The sequence below is a fragment of the Zea mays genome, chromosome 6 (assembly GCF_902167145.1).
Source record: "Zea mays cultivar B73 chromosome 6, Zm-B73-REFERENCE-NAM-5.0, whole genome shotgun sequence".
NCBI classification, from domain to species: domain Eukaryota; kingdom Viridiplantae; phylum Streptophyta; class Magnoliopsida; order Poales; family Poaceae; genus Zea; species Zea mays.
Window position 1 is genome coordinate 7,248,288 of NC_050101.1, and position 23,745 is coordinate 7,272,032.

At 45.7% G+C, this 23,745-nt stretch overlaps 2 protein-coding genes across 2 annotated transcripts; one reads left to right on the forward strand and one right to left on the reverse strand.

The window, feature by feature from the left end:
- Positions 1–16,115: 16,115 nt before the first annotated feature.
- Positions 16,116–21,525, forward strand: LOC100194325 (chromatin assembly factor 1 subunit B). The gene is made up of 13 exons (NM_001139363.1): positions 16,116–16,478; positions 16,624–16,738; positions 16,863–16,889; positions 17,084–17,156; positions 17,278–17,381; positions 17,470–17,684; positions 17,776–17,875; positions 18,024–18,090; positions 19,400–19,488; positions 19,592–19,730; positions 19,828–19,928; positions 20,798–20,959; positions 21,088–21,525. The coding sequence occupies exons 1-13, from the start codon at positions 16,365–16,367 to the stop codon at positions 21,300–21,302; spliced, it is 1,521 nt and encodes a 506-aa protein (NP_001132835.1). The 5' UTR covers positions 16,116–16,364; the 3' UTR covers positions 21,303–21,525.
- A 27-nt stretch (positions 21,526–21,552) lies between these two features.
- On the reverse strand, positions 21,553–22,817 carry LOC100381867 (uncharacterized). The gene has a single exon (NM_001174652.1). It carries the CDS (start codon positions 22,763–22,765, stop codon positions 21,785–21,787), a length of 981 nt encoding a protein of 326 aa, NP_001168123.1. The 5' UTR covers positions 22,766–22,817; the 3' UTR covers positions 21,553–21,784.
- Positions 22,818–23,745: the final 928 nt, after the last annotated feature.

The window sequence follows — 23,745 nt, forward strand, 5'->3', positions numbered from 1 at the left end:
CAGACTTAGTACATTGTTTTGTGGACTAATGTATTGTGTCTAAGTGCTGGAAACAGGAAAAATCGAATTGGAAATAAGATGGCTTTGCTCAGCCAAAGTATGCTCTGTCTGGGAGCACCGGACTGTCCGGTGGTGCACCGGACAGTGTCTGGTGCGCCAGGCTGGTTCGAGCGAAGTGGCCGCTCTCGGGAATTCACCGGCGACGTACGGCTATAATTCACCGGACTGTCCGGTGTGCACCGGACTGTCCGGTGAGCCAACGGTCGGCCGGACCAACGGTCGGCCGCGCAATCTGCGCGAGACACGTGGCCAAGCCAACGGCTAGAAGAGGGCACCGAACTGTCCGGTGTGCACCGGACATGTCCGGTGCGCCAACGGCTCTCTGGCTGTCAACGGTCGGCTGCGCCAGTTAAGTAAAGAAATCGGGCACCGGACAGTGTCCGGTGTGCACCGGACTGTCCGGTGCGCCACGCGACAGAAGGCAAGGATTGCCTTCTCAGATTGCTCTCAACGGCTCCTAGCTGCCTTGGGGCTATAAAAAGGACCCCTAGGCGCATGGAGGAGTACACCAAGCATTCCTACAACAATTCTAAACACCAAGACCTCGATTCCGTGCATTCGTTTCATTGTGATAGCATATAGAGCTCTAGTGGAGTTGTGAACTCATTGAGCTGTGTTGCGAGCTCTTGTTGCGACTTGTGTGCGTGTCGTTGCTCTGATTTTTGAGTCTTGTGTGCGTTGCTCTTCCCTCCCTTACTCCGTGTTTCTTTGTGAATTTCAAGTGTGAGGGCGAGAGGCTCCAAGTTGTGGAGATTCCTCGCAAACGGGATTGAGAAAAAGCAAGCAAAACACCGTGGTATTCAAGTGGGTCTTTGGACCGCTTGAGAGGGGTTGATTGCAACCCTCGTCGTTGGGACGCCACAACGTGGAGTAGGCAAGCGTCGGTCTTGGCCGAACCACGGGATAACCACCGTGCCATCTCTGTGATTGATTTCTTGTGGTTATTGTGTTTTGACCCCTCTCTAGCCACTTGGCAATTATTGTGCTAACAATTAACCAAGTTTTGTGGCTTAAGTTTTCAAGTTTCACAGGATCACCTATTCACCCCCCCTCTAGGTGCTCTCAATTGGTATCAGAGCCGCTCTCTTCAAGAAGGGACTAATCGCCCGAAGAGATGGATCCTAAGGGAAAGGGGATGGTGGTCAACAACGAGAAGGAGTCTATCTTCAACGAGCCGAAGGATGACAAGCCTACCGACTCCGGCTCGGGCCATAGACGGAAAGAAGGGAAGAAGAAGAAGACGAGGCGCATCAAGGAGATCGTCTACTACGACGACAGCGATGAGTCTACTTCCTCCCAAAAGGACGACGACCACAACGACTACGAGAGAAGGAAACCGGTCAATTCGAACTTTTCTTTTGACTACTCTCGTATTCCTCAAAGTGCAAATGCTCATTTATTATCTATTCCACTTGGCAAACCTCCTCATTTTGATGGAGAGGACTACGGATTTTGGAGTCACAAAATGCGTAGTCACTTGTTCTCTCTCCATCCTAGTATATGGGAGATTGTAGAGAGTGGAATGCACTTTGATAGTTCGGATAGTCCCATGTTCATTAATGAGCAAATTCATAAGAATGCACAAGCTACTACTGTTCTTCTAGCTTCATTGTGCAGGGATGAATATCACAAAGTGAGTGGCTTGGATAACGCCAAGCAGATCTGGGACACCCTCAAGATTTCACATGAGGGGAACGACGTCACCTTGCTCACCAAGATGGAGTTGGTGGAGGGCGAGCTTGGACGATTCGCGATGATAAGGGGCGAGGAGCCGACACAAACATACAACCGGCTCAAGACCCTTATCAACAAAATAAGGAGCTACGGAAACACGCGATGGACGGACCACGATGTCGTCCGATTGATGCTAAGGTCCTTTACCGTTCTTGATCCTCATTTGGTGAATAACATTCGTGAGAATCCCAGGTACACCAAAATGTCGCCCGAAGAAATCCTTGGAAAATTCGTAAGCGGGCGAATGATGATCAAGGAAGCGAGGTACGTGGACGACGCTCTAAACGGTCCAATCAATGAGCCTCAACCCGTTGCTCTCAAGGCAACAAGGAGCAAGGAGGCGTTACCCAGCAAGGTAGCACAAATTGAGGCCGCCGGACTTAATGATGAAGAGATGGCCCTCATCATCAAGAGATTCAAGACGGCGCTTAAGGGTCGCAAGGGACAGCCAAGCAAGACCAAAGCCAAGGGGAAGCGCTCATGCTTCAAATGCGGTAAGATTGGTCATTTTATTGCTAACTGTCCCGATAATGAAAGTGACCAGGAACACGGGAGCAAGAGGGAAAAGAAGAAAAATTACAAGAAGGCCAAGGGCGAGGCACATCTAGGAAAGGAGTGGGACTCGGATTGCTCCTCCTCCGACTCCGACAATGAAGGACTCGCCGCCACCGCCTTCAACAAGTCATCCCTCTTCCCCAACAAGCGTCACACATGCCTTATGGCAAGGGAGAAGAAGGTATGTAGTCGAAACTCTACTTATGCTTCTTCAAGTGAGGACGAATCTAGTGATGAGGATGAAATAGATTATTCATGTTTATTTAAGGGCCTAGATAGAACCAAGGTAGATAAAATTAATGAATTAATTGATGCCTTGAATGATAAGAATAGGCTTTTAGAAAAACAAGAGGACTTGTTGTATGAAGAACATGACAAGTTTGTAGAAGCACAAAAATCTCATGCCTTAGAAGTTAAGAGAAATGAAATGATTTCTTGTGAATTATCTTCTTGCCATGAGACAATTTCTAGCTTAAGGAGCATTAATGATGATTTGAGTGCTAAGTTAGAAATAGCTAGAAAATCAACAACTTGTGTAGAAAATGTTGTTATGTGCAATAGATGTAAAGATTTTGATATTGATGCTTGTAGTGAACACATAGCTTCTATTGCAAAGTTAAATGATGAAATGGCTAGTCTTAATGCCCAACTTAAGGCTAGCAAAAGTGAGTTTGATAAACTAAAATTTGCTAGGGATGCCTACACGGTTGGTAGACATCCCTCAATTAAGGATGGGCTTGGCTTCAAGAGGGAAGCCAAGAACTTAACAAGCCATAAGGCTTCCATCTCCGCCAAGGAGAAAGGGAAAGCCCCTATGGCAAATAGTACTAAAAGGAACCATGCTTTTATGTACAATGATAGAAGACAGTCTCATAGGAGTTGTAATACTTTTGATTCACATGCCTATGATTCTTATGCTATGTGTGCTTCCAGTTCTTCCTATATGCATGGTAGTCATGTGCCTAGGAAGAATATTGTTCATGTTCCTAGAAAAGTTATGAATGGTCCCTCTACAATTTATCATGCTTTAAATGCTTCCTTTGCTATTTGTAGAAAGGATAGGAAGATAGTTGCTAGGAAATTAGGGGCAAAATGCAAGGGTGATAAAACTTGCATTTGGATCCCTAAGGAAATTGTGACTAACCTTGTAGGACCCAACAAGAGTTGGGTACCTAAGACCCAAGCCTAAATTTGCCTTGCAGGTTTATGCATCTGGGGGCTCAAGCTGGATTATCGACAGCGGATGCACAAACCATATGACGGGGGAGAAGAAGATGTTCACCTCCTACGTCAAGAATAAGGATTCCCAAGATTCAATCATATTCGGTGATGGGAACCAAGGCAAGGTGAAAGGTTTAGGCAAGATTGCAATATCCAATGAGCACACTATCTCTAATGTGTTTTTAGTTGAGTCTCTTGGATATAATCTACTATCTGTCAGACAATTATGTAATATGGGATATAATTGACTATTTACAAATGTAGATGTGTCTGTCTTTAGAAGAAGTGATGGTTCACTAGCATTTAAGGGTGTACTAGACGGCAAACTCTATTTAGTTGATTTTGCAAAAGAGGAGGTCGGTCTAGATGCATGCTTAATCGCTAAGACTAGCATGGGCTGGCTGTGGCATCGCCGCTTAGCACATGTGGGGATGAAGAACCTTCACAAGCTTCTAAGGGAGAACACGTGGTAGGTTTGACTAACGTGCAATTCGAAAAAGATAGACCTTGTGCAGCTTGTCAAGCAGGTAAACAAGTGGGAGGAGCACATCACAGCAAGAATGTGATGACCACTTCAAGACCTCTGGAGCTGCTGCATATGGACCTCTTCGGACCCGTCGCCTATCTGAGCATAGGAGGAAGTAAGTATGGTCTAGTTATTGTTGATGACTTTTCCCGCTTCACTTGGGTGTTCTTTTTGCAGGATAAGTCTGAAACCCAAGGGACCCTCAAGCGCTTCCTCAGGAGAGCTCAAAATGAGTTTGAGCTCAAGGTGAAAAAGATAAGGAGCGACAACGGGTCCGAATTCAAGAATCTTCAAGTGGAGGAGTTTCTTGAGGAGGAGGGGATCAAGCACGAGTTCTCTACTCCCTACACACCACAGCAAAATGGTGTGGTAGAGAGGAAGAACAGGTCGCTCATTGATATGGCGAGGACGATGCTTGGAGAGTTCAAGACCCCCGAGTGCTTTTGGTCGGAAGCCGTGAACACGGCTTGCCACGCCATCAACAGGGTCTACCTTCATCGCCTCCTCAAGAAGACGTCGTATGAGCTGCTAACCGGTAACAAACCCAATGTATCGTACTTTCGTGTATTTGGGAGTAAATGCTACATTCTAGTGAAGAAGGGTAGGAATTCCAAATTTGCTCCCAAAGCTGTAGAAGGGTTTTTGTTAGGATATGACTCAAATACAAAGGCGTATAGAGTCTTCAACAAATCATTGGGTTTGGTTGAAGTCTCTAGCGACGTTGTATTTGATGAGACTAATGGCTCTCCAAGAGAGCAATTTGTTGATCTTGATGATGTAGATAAAGAAGATGTTCCGACGGCCGCTATACGAACCATGACGATTGGTGATGTACGACCACAGGAACAAAAGGAGCAAGATCAACCTTCTTCCTCAACTATGGTGCATCCCCCAACTCAAGACGATGAACAGGTTCATCAACAGGAGGCGTATGATCAAGGGGGAGCACAAGATGATCATGTGATAGAGGAAGAAGCGCAACCGGCACCTCCAACCCAAGTTTGAGCGATGATCCAAAGGGATCATCCCGTCGACCAAATTCTGGGTGATATTAGCAAGGGAGTAACTACTCGATCTCGATTGGTTAATTTTTGTGAGCATTACTCCTTTATCTCTTCTACTGAGCCTTTTAGGGTAGAAGAGGCCTTGCTAGATCCGGACTGGGTGTTGGCCATGCAAGAGGAGCTCAATAACTTCAAGAGGAATGAAGTTTGGATGCTGGTGCCTCGTCCTAAGCAAAATGTTGTAGGAACCAAGTGGGTGTTCCGCAACAAACAAGACGAGCACGGGGTGGTGACAAGGAACAAGGCTCGACTTGTGGCAAAAGGTTATGCCCAAGTCGCAGGTTTGGACTTTGAGGAGACTTTTGCTCCTGTGGCTAGGCTAGAGTCCATTCGTATCCTGCTAGCATATGCCGCTCACCATTCTTTCAGGTTGTTCCAAATGGATGTGAAGAGCGCTTTCCTCAACGGGCCAATCAAGGAGGAGGTGTACGTGGAGCAACCCCCTGGCTTCGAGGATGAACGGTACCCCGACCACGTGTGTAAGCTCTCTAAGGCGCTCTATGGACTTAAGCAAGCCCCAAGAGCATGGTATGAATGCCTTAGAGACTTTCTAATTGCTAATGCTTTCAAGGTTGGGAAAGCCGATCCAACTCTTTTCACTAAGACCTGTGACGGTGATCTTTTTGTGTGCCAAATTTATGTCGATGACATAATATTTGGTTCTACTAATAAAAAGTCTTGTGAAGAGTTTAGCAGGGTGATGACGCAGAAATTCGAGATGTCGATGATGGGCGAGTTGAACTACTTCCTTGGGTTTCAAGTGAAGCAACTCAAGGACGGCACCTTCATCTCTCAAACCAAGTACACGCAAGACTTGCTGAAGCGGTTTGGGATGAAGGATGCCAAGCCCGCAAAGACTCCTATGGGGACCGACGGACACACAGACCTCAACAAAGGAGGTAAGTCCGTTGATCAAAAGGCATACCGGTCAATGATAGGGTCATTACTTTACTTATGTGCTAGTAGACCGGATATTATGCTTAGCGTATGCATGTGTGCTAGATTTCAATCCGATCCTAAGGAGTGTCACTTAGTGGCGGTGAAGCGAATTCTTAGATATTTAGTTGCTACGCCTTGCTTCGGGATCTGGTATCCAAAGGGGTCTACCTTTGACTTAATCGGATATTCAGAGTCCGACTATGCTGGATGTAAGGTCGATAGGAAGAGTACATCGGGGACGTGCCAATTCTTAGGAAGGTCCTTGGTGTCATGGAACTCTAAGAAACAAACTTCCGTTGCCCTATCCACCGCTGAGGCCGAGTATGTTGCCGCAGGACAGTGTTGCGCGCAACTACTTTGGATGAGGCAAACTCTCAGGGACTTTGGCTACAATCTGAGCAAAGTCCCACTCCTATGTGATAATGAGAGTGCTATCCGCATGGCGGAAAATCCTGTTGAACACAGCCGCACAAAGCACATAGACATCCGGCATCACTTTTTGAGAGACCACCAGCAAAAGGGAGATATCGAAGTGTTTCATGTTAGCACCGAGAACCAGCTAGCCGATATCTTTACCAAGCCTCTAGATGAGAAGACCTTTTGCAGGTTGCGTAGTGAGCTAAATGTCTTAGATTCGCGGAACTTGGATTGATTTATAGCATACATGTGTTTATGCCCTTGATCATGTTCCTTATGCATTTTGTTGCTTAATAATGGTGCTCAAGTTGTACAAACACTCCCTGGACCTCACAAGTCCGTTGCAAAGTGATGCACATGTTTAGGGGGAGATGTGTTACAACTTGACCCTTTGAGACTAACCATGTGCTTGAGTTTGCTGATTTAGTCTCAAAGAAGGTTTGAAAGGGAAAAGGTGGACTTGGACCATGAAAGACTTCCACTGCACTCCGATGAGAGGGTAACTTATTCCAAGTTCATCTCATGTACTCTTATTGCCTATGTATTCTTATTGAAGATTTTGGTGAGGCAATGGGGTTCTAGGGCCAAGATTGATTCTGTTTTGGTGCTTGATGCCAAAGGGGGAGAAAATAAAGGCCAAAGCAATAGATGGATCAGCTACCACTTGAGAAATTTTGAAAATAGTAGATTAGAGAGCAATAGATGGATCAGCTACCACTTGAGAAATTTTGAAAATAGTAGATTAGAGCTTTTGGTTTGTCAAAACTCTTTTGTTGTCTCTCTTGTCAAAAGTTGGCTTCTTGTGGGGAGAAGTGTTGATTATGGGAAAAAGGGGAGTTTTTGAAATCTTGAATCAATTTCTCTTGGAATCACTCTCTTTATGTCTTAACATGTGTGTTTGACTTAGAGATAGAAATTTGAGTTTGATTTACAAAAACAAACCAAGTGGTGGCAAAGAGTGATCCATATATGTCAAATTTGAATCAAAACGATTTGAGTTCTTATTTGAAGTAAGTTTGTATTTGTTCCACTTGCTTTATATTGTGTTGGCATAAATCACCAAAAAGGGGGAGATTGAAAGGGAAATGTGCCCTTGGGCCATTTCTAAGTATTTTGGTGATTTAGTGTCTAAACAAGTGCTTAAATGTAAAATGGTGGACAAAGTACAAACCAAGAATAAAGGTATGTTTCTCAGACTTAGTACATTGTTTTGTGGACTAATGTATTGTGTCTAAGTGCTGGAAACAGGAAAAGTCGATTTGGAAATAAGATGACTTTGCTCAGCCAAAGTATGCTCTGTCTGGGAGCACCGGACTGTCCGGTGGTGCACCGGACAGTGTCCGGTGCGCCAGGCTGGTTCGAGCGAAGTGGTCGCTCTCGAGAATTCACCGGCGACGTACGGCTATAATTCACCGGACTGTCCGGTGTGCACCGGACTGTCCGGTGAGCCAACGATCGGCCAGACCAACGGTCGGCCGCGCAATCTGCGCGAGACACGTGGCCAAGCCAACGGCTAGAAGAGGGCACCGGACTGTCCGGTGTGCACCGGACTGTCCGGTGTGCACCGGACATGTCCGGTGCGCCAACGGCTCTCTGGCTGTCAACGGTCGGCTGCGCCAGTTAAGGAAAGAAATCGAGCACCGGACAGTGTCCGGTGTGCACCGGACTGTCCGGTGCGCCACGCGACAGAAGGCAAGGATTGCCTTCTCAGATTGCTCTCAACGGCTCCTAGCTGCCTTGGGGCTATAAAAGGGACCCCTAGGCGCATGGAGGAGTACACCAAGCATTCCTACAACAATTCTAAGCACCAAGACCTCGATTCCGCGCATTCGTTTCATTGTGATAGCATATAGAGCTCTAGTGGAGTTGTGAACTCATTGAGTTGTGTTGCGAGCTCTTGTTGCGACTTGTGTGCGTGTCGTTGCTCTGATTTTTGAGTCTTGTGTGCGTTGCTCTTCCCTCCCTTACTCCGTGTTTCTTTGTGAATTTCAAGTGTGAGGGCGAGAGGCTCCAAGTTGTGGAGATTCCTCGCAAACGGGATTGAGAAAAAGCAAGCAAAACACCGTGGTATTCAAGTGGGTCTTTGGACCGCTTGAGAGGGGTTGATTGCAACCCTCGTCCGTTGGGACGCCACAACGTGGAGTAGGCAAGCGTTGGTCTTGGCCAAACCACAGGATAACCACCGTGCCATCTCTGTGATTGATTTCTTGTGGTTATTGTGTTTTGACCCCTCTCTATCCACTTGGCAATTATTGTGCTAACAATTAACCAAGTTTTGTGGCTTAAGTTTTCAAGTTTCACAGGATCACCTATTCACCCCCCCCTCTAGGTGCTCTCAGGTCACCACAACGGAATTCAGATCACTGACGTCGTTCGACGACGATGCAGGGCGCCATTGCCTATATGAGTGATGAGGGGAGCTCGTGCCATGGCTAGTATGCAGTGCCCGTCGTCCGGCCTCACTGCAGCTCTAGCGTCGGTAAGATAGCCTTCCCGTGTTTGCCTCTCCTATTTTATCGAGTCGCGCTTAGGTTGAACGCTGGCATGCTATGGGCGTGCGTTGGCATTGGCCTCTGCGGGGTAGTGCGTGGGCCACCAGGGCCGACCGACGGAAGGTGGAAGACAACCGGTGACCGTCGATGCGTAACGGGCGGCCCAGATTAGCGCAGCCATGCCCCTTTGCCTGTGTGTGATCGGGACCGTTGATCTCGGGATCCAAGGGCTCTGGTCAAATGCTGGTTTATAAAGAGATAGATCTAATCCTGACCGTTGGAATTGATCTAACGGTCCAAATTAGAGCGTACCCCTTCGCGGTGTAACATTTGCTAAAGAGCCCCTTGGCTTATTCAAAAACAACCCGCAGTCCGTCACAGTATAACTCCGTGTCTCGGGGTTTTTTATAGTTATGCCCCTGTACTCTTCGATATTTAGTGCGCAGTCCAGTCAGTGAATAAAACTTATAAAATCATTTATAAAATGATTTTTATTGTAAAAATAATTGTTAGAACTTGTTTAATTCATATAAAATTCATACGATCTCCAAATTAATCCATTCCAATTGCGATAATTTTGTAATATTATGGTTTATCATTTAGTACCACTGTTTTGACATGAATGTCACAATAAAATTTATATCCTAATTAATCTTATATCAAATACATAAAACCTTAGGAAATTCATAACTCTTCCGTTTTAACTCCGATTTGATCCGTTTAAGTTGCGTTAGTCTCGCATAATTATTAACTATGCAATAAAAACATTTATTGTACAATGTCTCATTCTTTTATAATTGGATCTTTATTTAACTTATGTTGGTTAGTTTTGTTAATCTGCTTATCATTGTAGTATACTAGAATATGATTTATGGCCAATTCATAACTTAGATTAAAATTGAGATAATTATTTATAGAATAACCTCTCATATGATTTATACTAACCAATTTATAATAAAGTTGATTATTTAAATCACATAGATCTTTCATAAATCATAACTCCTTAGTGGTAACTCCAATCTTAATGGCTCTCGATCCCCCGATCTCGTAGCAGCGCGTAGATCATTATTATTCAATTTGTTCTCATGTTTGGTGTGATGTTAATTTTATATATACCATGTTTGTTTGTATTGCTACGACTAGCAGTGAGGACACGTGTCATGTGAAGATCATCCTGGTACCTGGAATCTCAAGTCCGAGGCAAGTTGTGCCCTTGATCACTTCTTTTTACCCAGTCATGTTCTAATTAACCATAATGATCTGCATAGGTTAATTTTGATGGGACCCAATAGGTTACCCTAGTTTGACTATCTTTATACCTTGTTCACCACTGGATTTTCGGGTAGTACCTGCTATTGCTTTATGTGGTTTTGGGTATAGAGATACATTTTATTCATGATTATCTTTTATTATCAGTTATTATTTACTGTTCATGATAAGATCATTATGTTAATTGGAACATGGAGAACCACCCGGGAAAACAGTGCTACCACAAGGGTTTATGGACGCCCTTGGCTGACTAATTAGGAAAGCTAGTGGATGACTACCTTACCCGAAAGGGGCAAGGGCAGTAGGGGAGTGGTCAGTGTAGGGAGGTCCTTGGTTGATTTTGCTGCGATGGCGGTCAGGCAAGAACCCTGCATTGGAGCTTCCTATAAACTGTAGCGGGTTTTCTGAAGCTAGTGGAACTTTGTAAAGGCCTCGTAGTGTTACCCTGCCTCGCCTCCTCGGTAGAGGTGTATGGGAAGTCGCGATCCCTTGGCAGATGGGTAACATGACTTGTGGGTAAAGATGCGCAACCTATGCAGAGTGTAAAACTGGTATACTAGCCGTGCTCACGGTCATGAGCAGCTCGGACCCTCACATGATTAAATTATGGAACTTAAACTCAATTTGTCATATGCATTGCATCGCAGGTGAGGTTGTTACTTTTGTTCTACTATTTAATTGGGTTGGTATTTACTTATACTTAGTAATTGCTAATAAAATTTTGACCAACTTTAAAAGCAATGCTCAGCTCTAACCATCCTCTTTGGTAAGCCTTACACTTCACGTGAGCTCCCACCTTTGGCGAGTTCATGCACATTATTTCCCACAACTTGTTGAGCGATGAACGTATGTGAGCTCACTCTTGCTGTCTCACACCCCACCACACAGGTCAAGAACAGGTACCGCATGATGAGGCGCATGGGGGATGCTGCGATAAGTTCGTGAGAGAGATCTAGGTCGTCGTCTCCCAGTCAACTTTGGGTTGCTGGACCGTTGTCCCCTTATAATGTATTTATTTATTTATTTTGTATAGAACTCCTATTATATAGTAAAGTTGTGACATTCGATCATGTGCCATGATTCATCATATGTGTGAGACTTGGTCCCAGCACACCTGGTGATTATGTTCGCGCCCGGGCTTTGGACCCCTGAAACCCGGGTGTGACACGGCGCGCTGCAACTGGATGCATGATCTCGATTAGATTAGGGAGAAACCAAATCCGGCAGGGTTCCTCGCAGATCCAAACTGGTCTTGCATGTCAAGCTGTCTGAGCACCCTATCCGTCGCCGACGCCGTCAGCTACTGGAGACGACGATGACACGCGGCCGCACGGAGGCCAAATGCCTGGACCGACTCCGTGGAAAGAGGCCATCCCGTAGGGATGCCAACGGAGAATTCTTGGTCGGGTTTTAGCTCCTCAAAAATTCTTGGTCGGGTTTTAGCTCCTCAAATTTGTTCATGCGATGAAAATTTTTTCTCGCGGAGATTCCCACGAACGCTTGCGGGGACATTTCTTCTCCATCCCCATTCCCCGCGGGGATAAATACCCGTCGGGGATCCATATCCCCACTTAAATTATAATTAAATCGTACTTCATTTGTTATTAATGTTAAACATTGTCACTTATACACATTGTTAGATTTAAAATGATTATGTGCACATTAAAATCAATGTATTTGTACAACGGGTGATCACTTTACAAGATTATTCTTTATTTTTATCATTAACTATTACATGAAAACATTGTCACGTGTAAGTTTAACGGGTCCCCGCGGGGAACGAGGATGAGAAATGTTTCTCCATCCCCGTCCCCGTTTACCCGTCGGGGAAGAATTTTCCTCCGTTTACATCCCCGTGGGGAAAGAAACTTCCACATCCACTAATAGAGGAATTTCTTGCCTAGAATCGGAGATCGGGTCCCCATTACCATCTCTACTCGTAGGTGTAGTGCAGGCCAAAACCAAAGTGTTTTAGTCATCGATGACTTCCTCGCTTGAGTGGAATTATTACTAGCTAGCAGTGCTTACTCCACGATGGCCTGCTATCCCCTAGCTAATCAGCACCCACCTTTGCTATGTCAACGAAATCTATACTACTTATTAAGAAGGTAAGAGTAGTCGGCCGTTCTGCCGTCCCCGTTCCGTGCGCAGGAAAAAATCAAACCATGGCTGCTCAGGGATCGAACCTTGGATCTATTGAGCAAAATGCCTAGCCTTCCACCCTCTAGCCAACGTGACTCATGTTGAATTGTGTACAACTTCAACTAAGACGTCTTTTGTGTTTAACCTGCCGTCTACTCTATATGCTCACTGAGTCTAGAAAAACGTTTATAGCTTGGCCCCTGATCTTTCTGGAATTTGGGACACAGTCCAGGAAATAAAGAAAATATGGAAAAGAAGTTTAGAAATTGATTTTTAGTTTAAAAATAATTGCAGAAACCCATTTAATTCATGGAAATTTCATATTAAATCCAAATGGGTTCATTCCAATTTCTATAATTCTATAATATTATTTTTTATCACATAATACCTCTGTTTTGTCATGAAACCAACAATAAAATTGATTTCCTAATTAATCCTATATCAAATACATAGAAACTTTGGAAATTCGTAACTTCCCCATTTTAATTCCAAATTGAACCGTTCCAGTTGTGTTAGTCTCGTATGAATATTTACTACGCAGTAACAACATTGATTATACCATGTTTCATACTTTTATAATTAGATATTTATTTATCCTATGTTAATTGGGTTAATCTATGTCTATTGGATTAATTTATTTAATATATTAATATAGTATTCTAACTTTATGATTATACGATGTTTGACCATTAGTCTTGCAAACACACACACTTACCTTTTTGTTTAAGCAAAAGCGTATGGTGGTACGTGTCCGATGACTAACGATGTACGAGGGAATTTCTTCCGGTATGTGTGAAACGTGCTCTCCAATAATGAGACCATGAAAATCGTGACATATATCGAAGTCTGCATGATACTGATGGTTGCAATGTAGTGGTGAAACAGATAGATTATAAATAACAAAATTTATGTATGGTCAGAATCACAAATTGATTATCTATACTACTTATCCCTACTACTAATTAAGCATGGAGAGTGGGCGTCTGGCGCGTCCATGCCCCGCCTCCCAATCTCTACCGTCCTGGTTCCACCAACCTCACAGGCCACCCACACCGAGCAGAATAATCCCCTCCACCGCCATCAGCGCTCGCCCGCGCAGATCCCGCTCTCAGCGCTCGCCCGCCATCCGCGCTCCATGCTTAGGGTCCGCCATCAGCGTTCGCCTGGTTGCTCGACACATTCGCCAGCGCCACCTTCGACCAGATCGACTCCGCCTACCGCGAGGCCGGAGGGGACCCATTTGTGGCCGCCAGTATCCTGTCTTCCACGCAGGACATGCACCCGCCGCAGCCCCCCGCCGCCACTGGATCTCTCGCCGCACAGTGGATCTGGTGGAAGAAAGGCTGGTCGGAGGCCCAAGCGGGTTGCGGTGGCCGCTACGGGCATGGTCGCGGACGTGATTGGCAAGGAGTACACACGATCCACGGCTAATTCTGTAGTAAGCATGCCAAATGCTTGGAAGGGTCGGGACAGGGAGAGCGATGGCGATGGGTCTGGTGGCCGCAAGGACAGTGTTGAAGAGACAGAGCAGTTCCTGTGCTCCATGCTCGGGGATAATTCCGAGCTTGGCATGGGTGTTGTCAGAGACGTGCCAGGTGAGCCTGTGAGGCATTTTTTCACTTGCTGGTCTATAGTTGACCGTTCAGAATTCTTCATTTTGACCAATCGGTGCCATGCCGCCGTTTTCATGACTCGACTGAATTCTGGAATCTAGACCTTTAATTTGTAAACCCTATGCCCTTAGATGCAGCGAATGTTCAAAAGATATATATACAGATGTTCTATTAGGAGCAACATATTACAAGAACATGAAAATGGATCCTTTAGATTAAATATTCAGTGATTTTTTAGCAAAGATCTTATGAAAAGAATGAACTTCTGGCTTATTGTTGCCTACTATTTGCTCATGCTCCAGCCTCCAGCTAATTTCAGTGCCCGCCACAGAAGATGAAGCATGGGCTATTCAAGCTCTAGAGTCAAGGTGGAAGAGATTTTGACATATCCGTAGAAATGAAGTTCTACTAATTTCGCTTACATACATAGGCATATGACTGGTGCTTGTTTTCTACTTGAACTTAGGTAGCAGTCGTGGTTCGTTCTCGATAATACTATTTGCTTTTTTTACACAGCTGGTGTTAATGACATAGGTTGTATGGTCCTTGATGAACAAGCAATACCTGGGGTCATAGATTGTCTGCATGCATGCTAGATGAGACAAAAATAGCCAGCCGGGGGTGTTTGGATTCACAGCAGATGGTTGAGAAGCGCAATGCGCAAAAACTGACATAAAGACAACCATTTTGTTAGCGGGTGATTTGTTGCAAAACTCTAGGAACTCCTCAGTTGGCCTAAAACAACGTGTTTCTGTACTGGTTGATCTGTTTTTGCAGGGTAGCTAAGCAGTTTCGCAACTAATCATTTGCCTTTGGACAACCGTGTTGAAACAAGGATCGGTCCCGCATCTATACATGTCATTAGCCACACAGCTCAGGAAAACCTTAGCCCCCCATTTGTTCTCCTAAACATACATATTTTTTTTCTTAGAAATATCTTAGAATTATATTTTTGGGTGTATCGGCATGAGCATGAGCATGATCATGAGGTGTAAAATCATTGTAGATCCGTAAAAAGCTAGAATGATGCTTGGATCGAACTTATCCTTGATCATGATTTGTGGTGCTAAGGGAACAGTGATAGATTGATTTGAGGTTTGCAGGTGTAATCATGTGTATAATAACCTTTTTATTTTTCCTCTGTCCGTGTGGTGTAGTACCTGAAAAGCAAAATGATGCCTGCATTTGTTGTGCTTATTGCTGTTAAATATTTTTCTAATTCTAACAGGTCAGTGCCTTGCTTCCTAGCTGTAGCTAGAATGCATGGCCTTATACTTTTATCTGCTTTGCTTGGACTCTACATCAGATAGAGCCTTGAGGGCATTCATTCATGTGGCCAAGTGTTGGTTTGTAATCTCCCTTGCTGGTGAATTCCTAGAGACAATTTGGGGATTTGTTGTGATGAGAAGGTTTTATTGGGCTTTTGGGCCCGGGGAGTCACGTGTTGTGATCTCATCACTCCTCAAGTGCCATCTTGGCGTTCTGCACTTGAATGGTGATGGTTCGTGAGATATGATTAGGAGTGGTGATGGATTATGTCTTTTCACAATTTGTTTGAACCCTTTAATTAATTTTAGTTCAAAAGTGAATAAAAATAAAACATGATTCTGATCCGATCTGATCCTTAATTTTATAGTGTAAAATTTATAGCTCGTTACCACCCTATATGTGATTGAGAATTTAAGATTAGTGGATTTGACTTCTGACCGGTTGTTGCCTGCTAATGTCTCGTTTACTGGAATCCTAAGAGAGGACTGAAGAACAAACCTAACAATATGGTACATACAATATTTGTAGCCTAGACGTCGCTCTCCATGCTCCCCACCTCGTGGCAACGCACGGACACATACCTATTTATATATAAGTTATCATGGTATTATATGTCTTCGTTGCAACGCACGGGCACTCACCTAGTGTTGCTGTCAACTAGAGTTACTGATTGGGCCTGTTTGGTCTGTAGCTCGGCCCATAAACCGCGTCCAATCTTAAGAAACCCGCCCAACCCACGCACATAAAGTAACTGGGCCGCCGATTAGCCTACTCAAGGTTCGGCCCAGATCTCGCTTCCAGCGCCAGAATCCAAAAGAAAACTTACAAGGGCGCGGCAACAGAGCGAGAGGCGCGCGCGCAGTCCCCTCTACTTCCCGCCGCTGGCCGTTTCCCTTCCCCCCAATCCAAACCCTAGAGAGAGAGAGAGAGAGTGTGTAGTGTGTGTGTGTGAGAGAGAGGGGGATTGGAGGCGAAGGCAGCGGGCTAGCGCTAGCGGAGGAGGAGAGATCCGCTGAGGTGGAACGCCCGATCGGCGGAGCCCCATCCACCACCACTCCACAAGATGCGGGGCGGGACGCTGCAGATCAACTGGCACGACCAGCAGCCGGTGCTCAGCCTCGACTTCCACCCCGTCTCCCGCCGCCTCGCCACAGCCGGAGCGGACCACGACGTCAAGGTTGGTTGCCACCCGCCCCTCTCCTCTCCTCTCCTCCACCGCCATTGCTCTATCTCTCGCTGATTCGAGATTTGCCCCCCGCCCCCCCCCCCCCCCCCTCCCCCATTTCGGCGTCTTCGTTCCGTGACTGGTTCCGGGATCGCAGATCTGGGAGGTAGCGTCGGACGGCAAGCTCCCCACCGCCACCTTCAAGACCGGCCTGGTCCCCAACACCACCGCCCACAGCTCCGCGGTCAACGTCCTCCGGTTCTCCCCTTCAGGTACACCCATTTCTGATCTTCTGTCCTGTCCCTGGCTTTCAGCCCTATACATACAACAGAGACATGTAAAGTCTCCTTCAGTCTCTGCGCATATGTAACTGACTGACTCTCTTTCCTGCTGCAGGGGAGTATCTCGCCTCCGGTGCTGATGGTACGCTCAATTTGGCATCTAGGATTATATGCCAAGTCATAATTAGTTTTTCCCAACCATCCTAAAATGGAACGAGTTTTTTTGCTAATCATTGTAAAATGGAGTTGCCTTTTGATAATCATATAAAGTGAAATTAATTAGTTTGGCCAATATTCATTGCACCGAAACAATATGATTCATAATGTGATGGACAGGTGGCGGCATCACCCTCTGGAAACTGCATCCCGCTGACGACGGCGAGGCATGGAAAATTCACAAGACGTTACTGTGAGTTCTGCTCACTGAAATAGACCCCCCCCCCCCCCCCCCCCCCCCCCCCCCGCGCAAACCGGCCCACTTCTTTGGAGGCTTGCTAAGTGGTAACCTGCCTTTTTTGTTTCATTCACAGATTCCATCACAAGGATGTTCTTGACCTTCAGTGGTCGCATGACAGCACATTTCTTGTTTCTGCATCAGTCGACAACACTTGCATAATTTGGGAAGCTAGTAAAGGTGACTCCCACTACAGTATGCGATCCGTTATTTGCAGCAGCATGAATTCTATCGTAACTTTTATGCCTGATATCCGATTTTTTCTCAGGCACAGTGCAACAAAAGCTAGAGGGACATCTGCATTATGTTCAGGGTGTGGCATGGGATCCTTTGGGCCAGTATATTGCTTCACTGAGTTCTGACAGAACCTGTAAAATATATGCAAAAAAGCCTCAGGGCAAATCCAAGAACGCGGAGAGGTTGAACTTTGTTTGCCAGCATACACTAGTGAAGGTAGAATACCAGAATCATGATGAATCTAAGGTGGGTTTTTGCTCTCCACTCATTGCTACAGCATCTGAATGAATGCATGCTGAGTTTAACATAGCAATATATAATCCTTTTTGTCTTGCAGCCACCAACCAAATCTCATTTGTTTCATGATGAGACACTACCATCTTTCTTCCGAAGGTTGGCATGGTCACCTGATGGATCTTTTCTAGTATTGCCAGCAGGTATATGTTGTTTTTGCATTAGTGTTTACTGATAGTTAAGCTCTTGTTTCTTAAGCTTCAAAGTTTGTTCACTGGTTGCATGTTTATTTTCAGCAAATTCTCTATCACCATAAGCCTCTGAACAGATTTTTTCCCCTATCTTCATCAGGCCTTTCTAAACACTCCTCCGAGGTGATTAATACAGCTTATGTAATGTCCAGGCGTGACCTCTCAAGGTAGCCGATATACTACTTGAAGCAACCAATGTGTTCTCCGTTCTTGACATGCGAAGAAAGGGACCAATATGGTCAAGCTCAACATTTCAACTGATACTTAAAATAATATAATTAGGGCTAGACGAAAAATAGTCTCTCGTTAGCTCGCTCGACTTGTTTACTTTTCTTAACGAGTCAAGCTAGAATTTTAGATCATTAAGTTAATGAGTTAGCTCGAGCTGGCTCGCAAACTAGCTCACGGGCTAAATGAGCCATGTACTTTGTAGTTTGACAGCCTAAACCAGTAACAATTTGGCTTAGCTTTATGTTATACGCAGGAGATTGAAGTCTAGAAATGATGTATACCGTGCATTAGACTTATTTATTTATTTGTCATGATGTATGCATAGAATAAACTAGTGTCTATGGATTTATGCATTGGTTGCAATAGTTAAGCTAGCTCGCGAGCTAAATGAGCTGGCTTACAAGCTAAACAAGCTGAGCCGAGATAAAGTTTTAGTTCGTTTATTTAACGAGCCGAGCAGAGATAGCTTGTTATCCTAAGAAGCTATAACAAGCCGCACTGGCTCGTTATCGTTCCCTAAAGATAATATGGTACTTGGACCATCAGAGAATCATTTCTGCTACATTTCTTTTTTCATGTAAGGTTAATTTACTGCAGCTAAAATTAAGTTATAAGTAATTACTTCAACTCCTCAATTTTAGAAGGTAACCACATTTGATTTCTTAGTTGCCTTAGGGTGCTGAATCTTAAATTTTATTGTGTACACTAGTACACAGAAGCTCTATAGCGGCGGTCCTAGAGCTATTGACACTGCGTTTTTGAGTGCCACCAGTGCTAGGGGCCAGACGGTTGTTTTGGGACCGCTAGTGGAAATGTTATTTCCACTTGCGGTTCACTTAACACAACCGCTAGTGGAAACGGGCTATTTCCACTGGCGGTTGGCTTAAGGAACCGCCAGTGGAAATGCTATTTTCACTAGCATCTTTCCACCGGTGGTTGTGTTAAGTGAACCGCTAGTGGAAATATGTTTCCACTGGCGGTTCCTTAAGCCGGCTCCACCTGTTTATTTTCACTGGCGCGCGGTAACTGAAACCTCCAGTAATTTTTTTCGTACCGTCAGCTTAGAACTCTTTTCTACTAGTGGTATGTGCTAAATTACTGATGAGGTGCAACAGAAATTTGTTACTTTAATTAAGGTTATGATTGATGTATTCCGTGCCAGAAGCACATACTCTAGCACATATCTTTGTGTGTATATGTATTTCCATTGCTCTTTTAGGTTACTGACTTTATTTGGCACTGCAGGCCTTCGATACAACTCCCTGGGGCAAGTAAAGCTATAGTGGCAGTACGCTTCTGCCCTGTACTATTCAAACCACGTGGTTCTAACTCAGGTAGCTTGATTTATGGCAACTTTGATTTGCCTTCCTTTGAGGTCCTCAAAGGTTCTACTTTTCTTTTTTTACTAAGAATCTGAATCACATTTAAATTGTGCAGATGGTTTCTTCAAGCTTCCTTATAGAGTTGTCTTTGCTGTGGCTACTTTGAACTCTCTGTATGTCTATGATACAGAAAGTGTTCCTCCAATTCTAGTCCATGCTGGTCTACACTATGCTGCCATTACCGATATTGCATGGTGGGTACTTATACAGTTTTGCTTTTGTAGTCTTCCCAATTGAGCTTTGCGTGTATACTGGTGCTAGCAATTCATCTTTGCAATCTATTTATGTCAGGTCTTCTGATGCTAAGTACCTGGCAGTGTCATCACGAGATGGCTACTGTACTATAATAGAGTTTGAGAATGAGGAACTGGGACAGCCTCACATACTCCCCGGTATATCTCCATCCATTCATCTTTCAGTAACATAATTTATTTTCTTCGTGGGTTGTTGCATACTTGCATGTGGAAAATTGTGTTCCTGCTTGTAACATTCCATCCATCATTAGTGTACATCATGGTAAATTACTCAGCTGTTTAGGATTCAATACCACCCAATCATATGACAACCACAATGACCAACCATAGCTAATATAAAAAATTAGTAACATGCAACTAGTGTGGTAGATTTGTTTGTAACATATTTTACATACTAATTTTGAATTTTCCTTGTTAGCCATCTCCGGCCGAAAAGGCTCCATATCATTCGCCATCTAAACTATATTCATCTTACCACTAGAAACTGTTTTGCTCTTAAATGAAAATGGCACATTTGGTTTTGTGGTTGACTTGTGGTACATAGGCATACCCTGCATTTGGTGGAATACCCTGCGATTCTTGCTTTCAGGTGTACCTGACATACCTATAGATTACATGCATCATCTTTATGTAATTGTCTGAGATCAATAGAGATTCCTTCGTCTAAAATTCTCTATGTTCCATGAAGCCAATAAGAACGATACATGTATTGATATGTGAGACCTCCTTAGATCCAATGCTTATGTTTTGTAGTTCTCTGTACCAAACCTTGTACAATATGTAATGAAGCTAGTAAGAATGATTCACAAGCGATCTATTAGTATGTAAGATGATATTTTATTATTTTTTAGATGCCGTTCATATGTTGGGTAGTTCTGCATATCAAACCTCACAATCTAAATATTGAACCAATACCTTCTACCTCTATTGTCCCCTTTTCCCCCCTTCTGATGTGATTTTCTGGAAGACACTCTTCTAACATGGCCCAATTTTGGATAAATCTCTAGGATCAAAGGAAGTTGCTAATGGGAATCTGACACCTGAGACCAAGAAGCCTGTATGTGCTGATAGCATGAAGGTTGATAATAGTGCCAACAAGCTTAAGATGGAAGCCAGTCCTGTTGCTGTAGGAGTTAGAGCACCACTGCTGCCAACTGAGAACATCAAGAGTAAGTCTATAATAAAAACATAATGAATTACTGCATATGCATAGCCATGTTGGACCATATTATTTGCAGCCTTTACTCCCATGTATTTTCTTGAAGGCACTAACAAGAATCAACTCTTGAAAATTCAGGAACAGGAGAGCTTGCCGAAGGAAATGTAACCTGTGAAAACAAGGAGCCGGTAACAATAGACAGTATGGAAGTAGATGCCGATGATACCAAAGGCAAGGAGGCAACCATACCCGTGGCAGCTGAAGTGACACCGCCACCAGCGGTACCGGCAGCGAAGAACAGCGCATCTAGTAAGCCTGCTAAGAGGCGAATTACTCCTATCGCAATCGACTAGGTAGTAGACGCAGCAGTTAGGGTTTTGATGTGTTATGTAGTGATGGCAAGTACTGGATACTATGTTTAGGCTACCCTGTAAAGTCGTTTGTGCTGCGGTGCTCATCTTCTGCTCTAGTCCTCCTGCTCTTGACACAATTGGGGAGAATGTGAACAGAAGGGCTGTGTGTATGTATGAGCACACTTTGTTATGGCGCAACATGCAAGCCACTAACCGACATCTTAAGAAGTGGAGTTCATTACTGAGGAGTGAGGAAGTTGTTTCACACGAGCTGCTCATATACAAATGCTGGCATACAAATTACACATTGAAATCAATCAGATGGGGACATGACGCCCTTATTTCATTTACATGAAAGAACATAGAATCTTATCAAAATACCGAAAACGAATGGGAGGGTAGTATGTATATGTGTGTGTGTATGGGTATGGTATTGGCCTCAAGTTGAAGGGCCTTGGGTGCAGTAGGCATCATCATGCATCTCAGGACTTTGTTATGCGCGCCTTGGATTTGTCATACTCTTCCTGGCTCTCGCCGGCCTCTTCAAACCTGATGTCCTCATCCTCCGAAAGGACCTCAACCCTTTCGCCATGTGGCCCAGGCACGATCATCTCGTCGACGTGCTTGTGCTTGGTGACGTTGATGACCTCCGTCTTCCTCTCCTCTCCGCTCTGGTGTTTCTTGTGCCAGGTCCAAGGGGCGGTGCTCGAGGACTCGCCGATGGCGTCCTGCTTCCTGACCGCCTCCTGGAACCTGACGTCCTCGTCCACCGTCAGCCTGACGGCGCTCGCGCCCCCGGCCGGCCCGGGCACGGTCTGCTTGTGGACGTGGACGTGGTCGCTGAAGTTGAGCACCTCGGCCTTGGCCTCCTCCTCCTCTGCCTTCCTCCCCCTCCTCTTCTTCTTCTTGTGCCAGCAGAGGAGCGCGGCAGCCAGGCATGCCAGCAGCAGCAGGCCGCCCAGGGAGACGAACACCACGATGATGACGATGTGGTGCGGGGGGCTAGGTGGAGGCGGCACGGGCGCCGGCGGAGGCGGCATGGGCAGGTGAGGCGGTGGTGGCGCTTGAGGCCGAGGAGTTGGTGGTGGTGGTGGGCGGATGGGTGGTGACGGTGGTGGTGGAGGAGCGCGGCGTGGTGGCGGCGGTGGCTGAGTGGGAGGTGGAGGGGCGCGGCGTGGTGGCGGCGGTGGCTGAGTGGGAGGTGGAGGAGCGCGGCGTGGTGGCGGCGGTGGCTGAGTGGGAGGCGGGGGAGCGCGGCGCGGTGGCGGTGGCGGCATTGTGGGTGGTGGCGGTGCCAGAGCCGGTGGTGGGGGAGCACGGCGCGGAGGAGGCGGTTGTGGTAGGGTGGGCGGTGGTGGAGCGCGTCGCGGTGGCGGGAAGGGCTGCTGTGGTGGTCTTGGAAGGTAAGGGTTCGGAGGGAGGTAGGGGAAGCCAAGTCCTGGAGGGGTAGGGTTGAACGCCATCGCTGCTGCTGGATGATCTCGGAGGAGAGCTGTGTGGTGCTGTAGTGAGGTGAGGCGAGTGAGCTGTGGTGGTGATAATCAATGTAGCACGTATTTATATATTTGCATATGTATGCATGTGCTGTGGTGTGGCTTGTTTTGGGAGGGAAGGGAAGGGAAGGGCGCTTGAAGGTTTGCGTTGCAAGTGACTTGGCTCCTCTGCTACGGTTTCGGCTGGGGGGGCTTGCATTGCTTCGAAACAATGCGGTCCCTTCCCTTGGCTGCCTCCGTCTCTACTAGTCTAGTGCATGATCTATGGAGACACTGACATCTAGTATGTAGCTGGTCTCCATCTGCCCTTTTGGGACCTGATCATGATCGTCAATATATGAAGAGAGGTGCTTGGATCGCCACACTGAAGACACGCAATGCAGCATGGTGCAGATTGTGCTCCAGTCCCTGCAGGGTGCGTGCGATGCTTTTGAGTGAAGCACTGGACCTCTCGGGTGGTCGCGGTGTGCCAAGAAAGAGGCGCTAGCTGCCATTTCTGTCTGTGGATGGCTTGTAAGCAAATGACACCCAGCCAACTCGAGTGCGTTGTAAGGTACGAGAGGGGAGGGGACAGGGCGGATGCATTCCATGCATCACCATCACCGTCTAGTCTACTCTTGTTTCTATCCACCGTAATCTCGGATGCATTACGCGCCGATTATAGCCCATTTGATATTTGGTCCATATCATCATCATGCATATACATAGCCATTTCCATGGCCCGGGTCATGGTACATGGTTTATGGCCCAAAGAGATGGACAGACCATTTCATGGCCCGGTTAGAATCTGGGCCTTTATTCGAATAATGGGCTCCGAATTGAAGGACCGCTTCGTGTGATTCCCCAAAGCTGGCCCTGCATGCAGCATGGCAAATTATATGGGCTGCGTACGTGTTCTACCTTCCGGTGCAGCAAACGACCTAAACCAGCTTCATTGGTACACAATGCAT